The sequence below is a fragment of the Ranitomeya variabilis genome, chromosome 2, assembly GCF_051348905.1.
Source record: "Ranitomeya variabilis isolate aRanVar5 chromosome 2, aRanVar5.hap1, whole genome shotgun sequence".
Lineage (NCBI taxonomy): Eukaryota > Metazoa > Chordata > Amphibia > Anura > Dendrobatidae > Ranitomeya > Ranitomeya variabilis.
In genome coordinates this window covers 50582082-50596473 of record NC_135233.1, presented here as the reverse complement: position 1 = coordinate 50596473, position 14392 = coordinate 50582082, and the positions used below count along the sequence as shown (strand labels likewise).

Here is a 14392-nt window from a genome sequence, read left to right as displayed (position 1 = left end):
TTAGACGCTTTCTATTCAGTGTGCTTATTATCTTTAATAACTGTATAAAAACTAATTAATAGATTCATTCAATTAGCACTATGTAGATATGGAGGGCTGATAACAACATCATTTTTTCCCCTTTATTTTATGTGCCAAAACTTTGCAGTCCATTGTTCACTGCTAATTAATCATTTGTGCAGAGTGCACCCGGATCAAATAAAAATGCTCCATACATGATATAAGATCTAGCTTCCCTCAAGAAAAGACAGCGACTGCCTTTGTATCAGTGTGTCTATACAGTTAAGGCTGAGCGCCAACATATCATTCCCTTAGATTTATAATCACAATTAACACCGAAGAGAAAAAATATTAAGTGTGTCAAAAATTGCAACTTAAACCTATGAACTATCAGACATTCAGAGCCCCAAGCCCCAATTTATAATTTGCATTTTGGTTTTTTTACGTCAAATTTCTTATTTTTTATTTAGGTTTTTTGCTTCTGCTTCTTGTGATAGATTCTTCCAAATGGCGCACTCGGTTCGTGAATTTTGTGCAAAGTCAAAAATAGTCAAATTTTTGTCTTTTCTATAGCAAGAAGGTGCAAATATTTGCACCAAAGTTTAGGCATAAATAACATCACTCTATGGTGGGAATGGAGTATATTATATATGGAGTATATATATACAGGGTGGGCCATTTATATGGATACACCTAAATAAAATGGAAATGGTTGGTGATATCAACTTCCTGTTTGTGCCACATTAGTATATGGGAGGCGGAAAACTTTTCAAGATGGGTGGTGACCATGGCGGCCATTTTGAAGTCGGCCATTTTGGATCCAACTTTATTTTTTTCAATGGGAATAGGGTCATGTGACACATCAAAATTATTGATACAAAGAGAAGAGCAAGAAGACATGCATGACAGCAGGGATCAACATGTAAAAATCACAAATTTTATTAATGTCCGTTAACCACACAAATTTTAAAACATAGAAATACAAACATTGCACCCATAGGGGCATGAGCACTGACTGCTATCTGACACCTCATGAACCCCACAATATAGTTTCCTGGGTCATTATAGTATAACATACAAAATACAGTGCAAATCAATCTGTCAATATACATCAGAACCCATGCTCATTAGGTATTAAGAACATTGCCTATCAAAAATGCAAATATGCTAGAGGCAAGGTTATTTATACAGCATTACCTTGCTACCAGATAATAAGAGATAGGTACCCAATATAAATAAATGTAAATACACATACAACAAGAAAATGCGTAATAGAAACCAAAAGGTATTAGAAAGGCAAATGTAATAGGGACCAATCAGTAGTGTACCGTATCCAGCATTTGCAACAAACCTTAACAGGCAGAAAAACCATTTCCCTTAGTGCTCAATAGGAACCAATAATGGATATGCTCACAGAGTACACTCGTAAGTGTTAGAGGTGCAGAAGCAGGAACCGGCACCTGTTGGACCGCGGCGAGTGTCGTCACAACAGTGACTTCATCAGGGGCAGGTAGTGTGGCTAACTAGTCATAGTATCGCTATTTATACACTTACGAATTAGATGATTCATCACAGCTGATTGAACAACCCCACCGGAGCCACACGCTGCTGCGACATCCATACCAAGGCACCGGAAGTTCCATCTACCGCGCATGTGTATTATGGGTTCCTATTGAGCACTAAGGGTAATGGTTTCTCTGCCTGTTAAGGTTTGCTGCAAATGCTGGATACGGTACACTACAGATTGGTCCCTATTACATTTGCCTTTCTAATACCTTTTGGTTTCTATTAGGCATTTTCTTGTTGTATGTGTATTTACCATATTTTTCGCTTTATAAGACACACCTGATTATAAGACGCACCCCCAAATTTGGTGAAGAAAAAGAAAAATTTTTTTTTTTTTGTTAAATGGGAGTCTGTCTTATAATGTCAATGTCCTCTTTACAAATCATATGTCCCCCATCCTCGTATCTCTATAACCCCCATCCTTGTGCTGGCACATGGTCCCCTGTGCTGCTGGCAGGCACATGCCCCCCCTGGTCACTATATGCCCCCCTGTGCTGCTGGCAGGCACATGCCCCCCTGGTCACTATATGCCCCCCTGTGCTGCTGGCAGGCACATGCACCCCCCGGTCACAATATTCCCCCCTGTGCTGCTGGCAGTCATATGCCCCCCCGGTCACTATATGTCCCCCTGTGCTGCTGACAGGCACATGCCCTCCCCGTCACTCTTATATGCCCCCTGTGCTGCTGGCAGGCACATCCCCCGGTCACTCTTATATGCCCCCCTGTGCTGCTGACAGGCACATGCCCCCCTGTGCTGCTGGCAGTCACATGCCCCCGGTCACTATATGTCCCCCTGTGCTGCTGACAAGCACATGCCCTCCCCATCACTCTTATATGCCCCTTGTGCTGCTGGCAAGCAAATCCCCCCGGTCACTCTTATATGCCCCCTGTACTGCTGACAGGCACATCCCCCCGGTCACTCTTATATGCCCCCTGTACTGCTGACAGGCACATCCCCCCGGTCACTCTTATATGCCCCCTGTACTGCTGACAGGCACATCCCCCCGGTCACTCTTATATGCCCCCTGTACTGCTGACAGGCACATCCCCCCGGTCACTCTTATATGCCCCCTATGCTGCTGACAGGCACATCCCCCCGGTCACTCTTATATGCCCCCTGTGCTGCTGATAGGCACATGCCCCCCTGTGCTGCTGGCAGTCACATGCCCCCCGGTACATTTATTTATATTGGGTACCAATCTCTTGTTATCTCATAGCAAGGTAATGCTGCATAAATAACCTTCCCTCTAGTATATTTGCATTTTTGATTGGCAGTATTCATAATACCTAATGAGCATGGGTTCTGATGTATATTGACAGATTGAGTTGCACTGTATTTTGTATGTTATACTATAATGACCCAAGAAACTATATTGTGAGGTTCATGAGATGTCAGATAGCAGTCCATGCTCGTGCCCCCTATGGGCGCAATGTTTGTATTTCTATGTTTTTAAATGTTTTTAAAATTTGTGTGGTTAACGGACATTAATAAAATTTGTGATTTTTACATGTTGATCCCTGCTGTCACGCATGTCTTCTTGCTCTCCTCTTTGTATTAGTATGTTTTTGACATGCTGCAGGTTGAACACATGAATTATGATGTTTGATGGCGCCCTCCTTCCCTAGCTTCTTGGTATACACATCAAAATTATTGAGAATTTCACAAGAAAAACAATGGTGTGCTAGGTTTTAAAGTAACTTTATTCTTTCATGAGTTATTTACAAGATTATGACCACTTATAAAATGTATTCAAAGTGCTGCCCATTGTGTTGGATTGTCAATGCAACCCTCTTCTCCCACTCTTGACACATTGATAGCAACACCGCAGAAGAAAATATAGCACAGGCTTCCAGTATCCATTGTTTCAGATGCTGCACATTTCGTATCTTCACGGCATAAACAATTGCCTTATGATACGAGATGTATAATAATGATGATGATGATGATGATGATGAATCAGGTGAAAATGTCTGGAAACCTTAAACTCTGCTCACAGTGGTGAGCATAAAAAACCAACAGGTGACCACATAAAATAAACCTGAAAAAAAGCCACCAATGAAAAGATGTATATAGTGCAAAGAAAAAGTCTCAAAAGGCTAAAAATGTAACAACAACAGGTGCTAATACAATAGTGAATTGGACGCTTATTTATATAATGTCAACATATTCTGTACACTGAACAGACATCAGTCCCTTCCCTCTTCCTAAAGCTGAGTTTTACACATTAGATGATTATGGATTGTGATGTCTGAACTGGTAGTTGGGTCTCCAGACCCAAATTCAATTGCCTCATAAGCATATATAGTCTAGATATAATGGTTTCTACTTGGACCATGGATATTGGATATGTGAAACAGGACTAATAAGACTGAAAATCTAACGAGCTCATCTCTGGTACCCGATTTCATGGGAAACCTTTTGAAACAGCCCTGAGCTGAGCAAAACGAACATGCAATGGAATCAATTACTTCTAATATTATACAAATAGGTGCTCAGTCACGGCCCCCAGATGGTCCCGGCAGGGTGGGTCTGAGCTCTCAGTGATATGATTGATGCACTGTTCACCTCTCCATGCTTCTCAAGATATAATGCTGTATTATCTCCGAGTTCTACTAAAAATAATTGAGAATTCCTTTTTCTTTGAAACCTACAATGGCTAAAAATAAATGCACCCCATAGACCAAAAAAATCTCATCAACTTAAACTGATATGGGACAACGTTAGGTCACCAAAACATTATATTTCCATAGATACAAATAGTGAGTAATATAAACTCACATCCTATTGCTGGGAAAATTAGATCAAACCAATGAATAAGCAATAGGGATGAGCGAACGTGCTCAGTGATACTTGAGTACTTGAGCGCTTGGATGTGCTTGGCACTTGGCAAACATTAGTCGTGCTCAAATTTGAAACTCGAGTTCCCTGCTCCGCATGTTTAGCGCCTGTTACACAGCCAATAAGCATGGAGGGATTGCCTGAAAGTCACTGTAATGGCGGTGCCATCCTGGTAGTGTCATTACTGTGATTGGCTGGCCGCATTACCTTATCAAAGGTTATAAACTGACCGGAGCCACCATGCTCGGCTCACTGATGCCATTGCACAGCTCAGTGACAGTTCTTATTGGAATGAAAGAGTGCTTGTCCAGGCCTTTCTGTGCACAATTTAATGAGTCCTCTAGTGTTGATACTGATGCTGAACCATCATACTAACAGTCCTTCTGAGGGCTAATCTTGTGCTTTACTGTTTGCATCAGATATATTCTGCATTTAGTCTAGGGAAAGATAGTTGCAGGAGCAGGGAGAATGGCTGAATGCAGTCTCTAGGCAGGGCTTAGGGCTTTGCAGTCGGTAGCAATATATAGAGTATTGCATGCTCTGTGGTACATTTCTGTGCTATATAACACTCCAAAAAAAGTTGAAAAATTCTTCTGGATTCAATTGCTCATCCACAGAGTATCACTTGCTTTGTGGTACATTATGGTCTTATATAACACTATAAAAAAACATTGAAAATTCTGTATGGGTTCAGTTACTCATCCATAAAGCATTACATGCTTTGCAGTGCATTTCGGTGTTATATAACACTCCAAAAAATTGTTGCAAAATTTCTCTGGATTCAGTTAATCACCCATAGAGTATTATGTGCTTTCTGTTATACTTCAGTTGTATATAACACTCCAAAGAAGCTTTAAAAATGTTTTCTGGACTCAATTAGCCATCCAGATAGTGTAACATGCTTAGTGGGCAACAAGGTGACAAAGATGGCAGAATCCATTGAGACTCCCGAGGGACTGAACGGAGTAATAACTGAGCCATACCAACCAAGGTGACAGGAACCTGTGGTCCTGAACCGCACACTTTCCCAGAACTCGCAAGGCCCGAACCCAAGCAGAAGCCTTCACTGCTGGAGTTCTTGCGGACTACAGATGGGAGAGCCAGGATCCAGCAACTATTGAGTGGACTACAAAGCCTAGGCTGGTTGGAAGAGAGAAGGAGGCGAGCCAGGACCAGGGCTAGAGATATGCTAGCGGGCCTGCTAGCTGCAAGGTACTGAGAGTTGGCATCCGGGCGGAGGTTGTTACGTAAGACTGGCAGCGGAGATTGGGGTCCATAAAAGAGTTTCAGACCAGTCATCACATCTTGTTCAAGCAGCGGGCAGTAGAGACAACACACTTGCCTTGAAGGCTGCAAGAGCTGACAGCTAGAACCAGAGTCACGCTCCTCAAAATGGAGAGGCAACAATCCTGGTATGCGGAGGGTGTGATCCAAGAAGAAAGGGAGCAGGATGAACCCTTCTAGCAAAATGAACAGGTCTGGGAGAAGCTCCTAGATGCTGCTTGAGACTGGGCTACCACCAAGAGATCGGACTGTCCTTAGGTTCCCCCACCTCCTATGCGGGAGCAGACGATGGTGCAGGTGATGCAGATGTCGAGGACTCTGGCACTACCAGAAGCTGGGTCACTTAAAGCCCAGGCACCTGGGGATTAGGATCCAGGAAGCAGGTGGAGGCAGTCCCCAGGAAGGAGAAGAAGCAGAACCCTGAAGAGGATTACTGTCGTATCCTCCTTATCTTATAATTTTTTCCTGGCTTTGCACTTTGTGCAAAAATGAACAGAGCTTGGATTAGCCCCAACTTTTCCACACCACCAGATGACAGCAGTACATAAAGTGTTTTTAATCTTCAATATTTGAATGAGACCTGCCAGTTGTTACCTTCAAAAGGTCTATGCATGACCATATGTAAAATTTTTACTTGGCTTGCAAAGCCTTTATGAGTGTAGGAGTACATCAACTACACTTTCAAAATATTAATATAGATAACTGTATTATCCTCCTTTTTATTTTGTCATGGCTTTGCACTGTGTGCACATTCTTTATGAGTGTTGAAGTGCCACAACTACACTTTTTAAAAAATTTTATGAGGCACTCCAGTTGGTGTCTTCAAAGGTAAATGGATGACACTGCTTGTAATATTTGGCAGGCTTTGCACTGTCTGGAGAACTTTATAACTTTAGAAGTACCACAACTATACTTTGTTCACAATATTTGAATGAGTTACTACACTTGGTGACTTTAAGAGTCTATGGAAGACACTGCTTATAAATTTTGACAAGCTTTCCACATCACGCATAGAGTTTATGAGTCTAGGAGTACCACTACATGACAATTTGAACAGAATGTGTATGAGGCCCGCCTTTATCTCTAATACAAAGTGTATCTGAGTACATCATCTATGACATTTTTGGCAGTTCTTGCTTCCTTCATAAATTACACTGATATTTACAATGTTTTAATAAAACTGTCAATTTTGGTTTACTTAAATTATTATTTATAAGTCCTTTTTAAATTTTGCTTTATATATACACTCACTGGCCACTTTATTAGGTACACCTGTCCAACTTCTTGTTAACACTTAATTTCTAATCAGCCAATCACATGGCGGCAACTCAGTGCATTTAGGCATGTAGACATGGTCAAGACAATCTCCTGCAGTTCAAACCGAGCATCAGTATGGGGAAGAAAGGTGATTTGAGTGCCTTTGAACGTGGCATGGTTGTTGGTGCCAGAAGGGCTGGTCTGAGTATTTCAGAAACTGCTGATCTACTGGGATTTTCACGCACAACCATCTCTAGGGTTTACAGAGAATGGTCCGAAAAAGAAAAAAAATCCAGTGAGCGGCAGTTCTGTGGGCGGAAATGCCTTGTTGATGCCAGAGGTCAGAGGAGAATGGGCAGACTGGTTCGAGCTGATAGAAAGGCAACAGTGACTCAAATCGCCACCCGTTACAACCAAGGTAGGCCTAAGAGTATCTCTGAACGCACAGTGCGTCAAACTTTGAGGCAGATGGGCTACAGCAGCAGAAGACCACACCGGGTACCACTCCTTTCAGCTAAGAACAGGAAACTGAGGCTACAATTTGTACAAGCTCATCGAAATTGGACAGTAGAAGATTGGAAAAACGTTGCTTGGTCTGATGAGTCTCGATTTCTGCTGCGACATTCGGATGGTAGGGTCAGAATTTGGCGTAAACAACATGAAAGCATGGATCCATCCTGCCTTGTATGGAGCATCTTTGGGATGTGCAGCCGACAAATCTGCGGCAACTGTGTGATGCCATCATGTCAATATGGACCAAAATCTCTGAGGAATGCTTCCAGCACCTTGTTGAATCTATGCCACAAAGAATTGAGGCAGTTCTGAAGGCAAAAGGGGGTCCAACCCGTTACTAGCATGGTGTACCTAATAAAGTGGCCGGTGAGTGTACATCATTATACAGGAAAAATGTTTTGTAACATTTTTTTCCCTGTAAACTCCAATTTTTTGTCAATTTTGAAGGTTTTATTGTCAGTCCTTAAAGTGGAGTAAAAGTGTGACATCATTGTTCTCAGCAGCGATCTGGGCACCAGAGATGCTTCCTGGAGTCTTCCCCGTGCTGCTCTCCTTCCATCCAGCACTTTTTTCATCCATTTCAACATTTTCACTGCCTCCAAACCTCATTGTAGGGTCTGCCGAAAAAATTCTCAGATTTCCCATCGACTCCCATTGTACTCGTTAGCATGCCCCAAAACCACATATTTGTAGACTGCCCATTCACAGTCCATGAAGTAACTCTTTTTCAATTTACGGAAGAAGAGTAGGTTATGTGAAATAGCTGTCCCTCATTCATTCCTTATGTCTTTACTCCTCAAAAAAAACCTGCTACTCTTTTGCACACCAGTGGTGAGTGCCACTCATTTTCTACTCCTTCCATTTAAGCATTGTTTTATGGTGCTTTTGCGGGCTAAGCACCACCATATTTGCCTGCCCGCTGAACGATTTGCCTCATGTGAAAACTTCCGAATTTAAAGTTGCACAAGTGTGACAGAAGTGCCAGCGTTTCTACCTCCTTATTCATACATCTTCTCCAATTACCCTTTCCACATTATTCTTCAGAATCTGATTCTTTATAGTGATCCTTCACCCTGTGCTTGAAAAGTGACTATACATTTCACAAACAGTGGCTTGCAAAAGAATTCACTCACCTTGATATTTTTTGTTTTTTTGCTACCTCACAAACTGGAATTTCAATTTTTTTAGGGTTTGCATCAGTTCATGTAAAGAACATGCCTACAACTGTGAACATTTGGTTTTCTTTTTATTGTGAAGCAAACAACAAATATGACAAAATAACTGAAAACTTCACTGTACATAACTATTCACCCCCCCTAAAGTCAATAATTTGTAGAGCCTCCTTTTGCAACAATTGCACTTTGGATAAGTCTCTATGATCTTTCCACATCTTGCCACTGGGATTTTTGCCCATTCCTCAAGCTCCAGCTCCTTTAAATTAGATGGTTTCCTCTGGTGAGCAGCAATCTTCAAGTCTGACCACAAATTCTCAATTGGATTAATGTCTGAAATTTCACTAGCCCTCTCAAAAATATTTACACGTTTCCCCTTAAACCACTCGAGTGTTGCTTTAGCAGTATACTTCGGGTCATTGTCTTGTTGGAAGATGAATCGACTTGTCTTGTAGGAAGGTGACCAGTTCCTCAGGCGTAGCTGTTGTCTTCAAAAGTCAAAGTCAAAATATGAAAATTTAAACTCTGTTCGACCCTCTTTCTAGTGGCTTCCAATTTTTTTGTCGAACACAAAAGATTTGCAAAGTACATTGTGCTGTTTTTATTTTCAATTACTCCTCCCCCAAATAGATTACAAGAAAAATTTCAAAACATTATATGTTCCTCTAAATGGTGCTATAAAAAAAAATACATCATGGCTATGACACTGAAAAAATAAGACTCTCATGGTTCTCGGAGAGAAAAAAACCCAATATGTTATGAATGCTATGATGAGGTGCTAAAGGGTTAAGGAGAATTTAAGAAAAAAATCCAGGCACTTTAAAAACAAAAGTAACACAATGGCCACATTTCTTCCAGTATACATCAACAATATACTACGTGTTCTGGTTGTCCTCGCAGCGTGCACTCCTGTGAAAGTGTGTATTGATTATAGCTGTCATATTATTAAGTGTATCGACACACGGCTTTATGAAGTAATGACAATATACAAAACAAAATTATAAACGAAGAACGTTATTGTTGGGTGCCGATTTCACGCTAGCAATGATTTTAGTTATCCAATAATCACCTGGTACTTAGAGATGAATTATTATTACTACAGCAAATGGCAGAAAATGAATAAAAATTGAATAAAAAAAAACCTGTAATACATTCAGAAGTGACTAGACTTTAGTGGCTTAACCATTGAACTACGTACGGTTGATATGAGCATTTATTGATGGACGCTATTTATTTTTCCCTACTAGAACAGTGTATACCGCCTTAGGTGTTGGATAGAACCAGATACGCCACATATTTTCTTTTGAAATGGGGGGTGGTATACAAGGGTCTATGCTCTTATGTAACGGTGCAGAGCGGTACATAAATATAAAATGCTCCCAAGGGAAACTGCTACCAATCAATAAGTCGCTTTCTTTCTAGAGATAAAAAGGTACAATGGAAACAACTTTCTTTACAACTAGTGTTGAGCAACCATAGAAATATTGAAAACTAGGCCAATATACTCAATATCATGTGTTCCACATAGAGTGGTGGGGTAGATGAGCTCTCAAGGTACTGACCACAAAGTAATATATCTTCATTTTACATGGTCCCTTGAACAGCATTCAAGTAAGGGTATGTGCACACTGAGTTCTTTGCGTAGTCTTGGGGTATGTGCACAGGGCATCATTTAGGCGCTGAGTTTTTCCAGGAATAATGTCGGTGGACGTTTTCCTGGCGGCTCCGCCACTGGTGGCTTTCACTCTATACTGTTAAAGTAAAAAGAGTTGGCAGTTTCCAGCCAATTTTGCATTCAAAAAGTCAACCTGTGCTCTTTTCATTCTGAGCCCAGCCATGTGCCCCAACAGTGGTTTTTGCCCACATATGTGGTATTGTTGTACTCAGGAGAAATTGCACAACACATTTTGGGGTCCATTTTCTCATGATACCCTTGTAAAACTTTTAAAAAAAAAATGGGGCTAAAAGAACATTATTGTTGAAAGATTTTTTTTTTTTATTTTCACAACTCAACATTATAAATTTCTGTACAGCATCAGGGGGTTCAAGGTGCTCACCACACATCTAGATAAGTTCCTTGACGGGTTTAGTTTCCAGTAAATAGGGCCCTTGTGTGGGGTTTCCACTGTTTAGGCACGCTGCACGACCAGCTCTATCCTCGCCTACTGTATTCTCACCCATCCCTTGTAGATTGTGAGCCTTCGCGGGCAGGGTCCTCTATCCTACTGTACCAGTTATGACTTGTATTGTTCAAGATTATTGTACTTGTTTTTATTATGTATACCCCTCCTCACTTGTAAAGCGCCATGGAATAAATGGCGCTATAACAATAAATAATAATAATAATAATAATAATAAGGGACAGTCTAAAGGCAACATGGTGTCTGCTCTCGATTCCAGACAATTCCAGAGAATGCCGACACTGCAGAAACAGCGCCGGCACGGAAGGGGAGTATAAGCTTTATTATGTTATCAGGGCCAAGCAAGGAGAACCAGAAGGGCTTGTCCTTGTAGTAGACAACCCCTTTAAGGCTGTTGACATTAAACCGCATAAATTTGGATCTGCACCCATCATTCTTTCTAAATGACAGCGCAGATTAACACATTACTTCCAGTTTTGTTCCATTCACTATAATGAGACACACAGAGTCTCTCTGTACTCCATTTGGCCTCCATTTGATGGTTAATGTATTTTTAGGTTGACAGACAAGAGTAGTTTAACATGCTATAACGTTCACATAAAAAAAAATATGGACACTGGCAGAAGAGAGGCCAGATGGAGCACAAAGTGACTTGTTATAGTCAATGGTTCAATCTGAGCTCATTCGGGGTGCCTGTCTGAATCACATTTTTGGGGGGTTCAGATGGAACCTCAACAGAGTCATGAATATTTGGACCAAATGTGATGTGAGAAGGCTCTTAGCCTTTCGAAATAACATTCTCTGCTGCACAAGACAACCCCTTTGGACAGGAAAACCATGTAAGGATAGATTTAGACAGTCTTAGATTCTCATCAGGCATATTATGCAAATGACACTGATTACAATTTGATCACAGCTTGATCAGAGTGTGAGCATTGTGAGATCTTATTCTCTTGGACAAGAGAATTGGAGCACACTGTGAGGAGAAGATGGTGAATAAAATTTCTCCATCTTCTTCATTGTGTCAGTGAACAAAAATGTCATCCGAGTGCAGTCTAATGATTTCCACACCATCAATAATTTGGATGGCAAAGTACGATACGAATATTGGTTCATACTCTCGCAAGCTGCTTATTTTTTTACTGCTCGATCCAAAAAAAGAAAAATCAGAAATGTGCACAGCACCATAGAACAACAATGGTCCAAGTGTTATCTGATATTATGTCAGATTGCACTCGGATGGAAAGTACGATGGTGTCAGCGAGCCCCAATTCAAGTTAGGGCAGCACGGTGGCTCAGTGGTTAGCACAGCAGCCTTGCAGCGCTGGAGTCCTGGGTTCAAATCCCACCAAGGACAACATCTGCAAAGAGTTTGCATGTTCTCCCCGTGTTTGCGTGGGTTTCCTCCCAGTTCTCCGGTTTCCTCCCACATTCCAAAGACATACTGATAGGCAGTTTAGATTGTGATCCCCATCTGGGACAGCGATGATAATGTGCGTAAACTGTAAAGCGCTGCGGAATATGTTAGTGCTATATAAAAAAATAAAGATTATTATCTTAGCTATTTTACCCATGAGCGTGGAGGTTTAGCACATAGGAGGACTTCCTGTGTACTGGCAGGATCTAATTTACTGTATTATTATTATGGCAGTCAATCACGGGAAGGCTAGAATAAATGGTATGCCGGTCCATGACAACATAATCTGCATAAGCTTAGCTCACTTTCATTAAAAGGGCAATTAAAATCTACTGTACTTCTAATAAACATATAACACTTCCCCTAGATAATGCAAACGGTAGCACAGCCATTCATTCCTATCACGCCTTTCATTAGTATCTACCTACAAATAACAAGAGTATAACCGAAAGCAGCGGCTTTATGTAAGCAAGCTTAGAAATCACAGATAAGTGCTTTTGACCTAAATCTTACGGCGCCTCAATCTGACATCTAACCTCACAGCTGTGAAATTCTGTGTCGAGATTTAGCAGTTTGAATCTGCCAAGTGACCCGACCATAAAGCAACTAGAGATAAGGATTTAAGGTATGATATGACACAATTAGACATTAGCCGTCTGTTTGTTTCAACACATTTTGTTTCTAGATTAGCCGAACATTTGGGTTTGTTTTATTTACAGTCGTTTTACCCGCTTGTTGACTTTGGACGGTCTACAGTGTGTCATACAAATAACCACGAGCGGGATGATGATTATTTTATTTTTTTTTCCCTATGGTAACTCAGCTAGGAGATTCTTATGTTAAACCCTGCTAGACATGGAGAGATAAAGGGCGGTTTAACAGCAAAAACTAATCACATATAAAAATAGCTGTTTAGAAGCAGCTCACCTAAGGACCGCTTTAATCAAATGTTTGTTACCTGCCAAAAAGAACCATGATCTTTTCAAAATGCAATGTGGATTAAAGTATTATCTGTCGCAAGCAGAGAACCAACCTTGGAGTGGAAGTTGGAAATGTGCTCATCATAATTTTCATGTCTTTGGATAGAAAAGCCAGCCGCTTCTGCTAGATTGCAAAACTGGTTTAAAGTGTTCCCTCTTGGTGGAGCAAATACCATCGCTTTTCCCTGCAAATTAAAAAAAAATGGAGAGAAAGAAAACACATTTGTGAGAGAATGCTGAGCAAATGTCCAGATATAAGTCCGAATATAAGTAGAGCAAAACAAAATGTTGCTTCTCTGAGGTTACGCTCCCATTTAGCATTTTTACTGTAGACCTTCCTTAGCGATACCGGCAGTGGTTAGAGATGAGCAAACCTGATCCTAAAAGTTCGGGGTTCGTACCGGACAGTTAGCGTCCGCTGTTTTCAATGGTGTTCGGGTACAGTTCTGGTACCAGAACAAAACTCTGGAATAAAGTTAAAGTCGGGTATCAGAACCCGAACTTCCATAGGTCCACTCATCTCTAGCAGCGTTATTTACTGTTGCGTCCATCATTGCCAATAAAGGTGCGGGCATTCAATGCGAAGGATGAAACTTGCAAGTGCTTTATATCCGCAGTTTAATAAAACCAAAAGCTGTGGTCAAGTTATGCTGCGGATAATGGATTTAATTCACAGCATGTGCACTATGCTGATCATGTAAATCGCAGCAAATTTTCTACAAGAAAAATGCAATGGAAAATCTGCTGTTTCCCATCATGAGACCTCAGCCTTAGGCAAGCGTATGAAAAGTCATCTGATTCTCATCTACAAAACTTGAACGATTTTCATGCGTATTGTCATCCGTGTATCCATATTTTACGCCTTAGTGCCACTGATTATTCTACATCAAGATTTTGAAATGTAATCAAATACAGTTTCCTAGGTTTATCACGGCAACAAATTCATCAAAATCAGATGTAACATACATGTTCCGCATGGGATCTGATTTTTTGTGCCCCAATAAACTTGAACAAGAATGTTGCATGCTGCCATTTTTTTATTACCTGAACACTGTTTTTTACCTGAACAGCTATGTTGATTTATTCTGATGAGCGTGCTGTCAGATTTTTACTCAGAGAGCACAGGTCTGTACTATATGCTCATCTGAACATGGTTATTTTTTTTTTCCAAAAAGAGCACCACAAATGTCCAAGGATTTGTTTGATATTACTGTATTGCTTAA

At 40.9% G+C, this 14392-nt stretch overlaps 1 protein-coding gene across 1 annotated transcript in view; it reads right to left on the bottom strand.

Moving 5' to 3' along the window:
* CAMKMT (calmodulin-lysine N-methyltransferase) overlaps nucleotides 1-14392 on the bottom strand; it is a 594390-nt gene that overhangs the window by 15909 nt on the left and 564089 nt on the right. The window contains exon 10 of the mRNA XM_077282404.1: nucleotides 13223-13354. Within this exon, the coding sequence (XP_077138519.1) occupies nucleotides 13223-13354 (132 nt within the window). The remainder of the gene's footprint in view (nucleotides 1-13222; nucleotides 13355-14392) is intronic.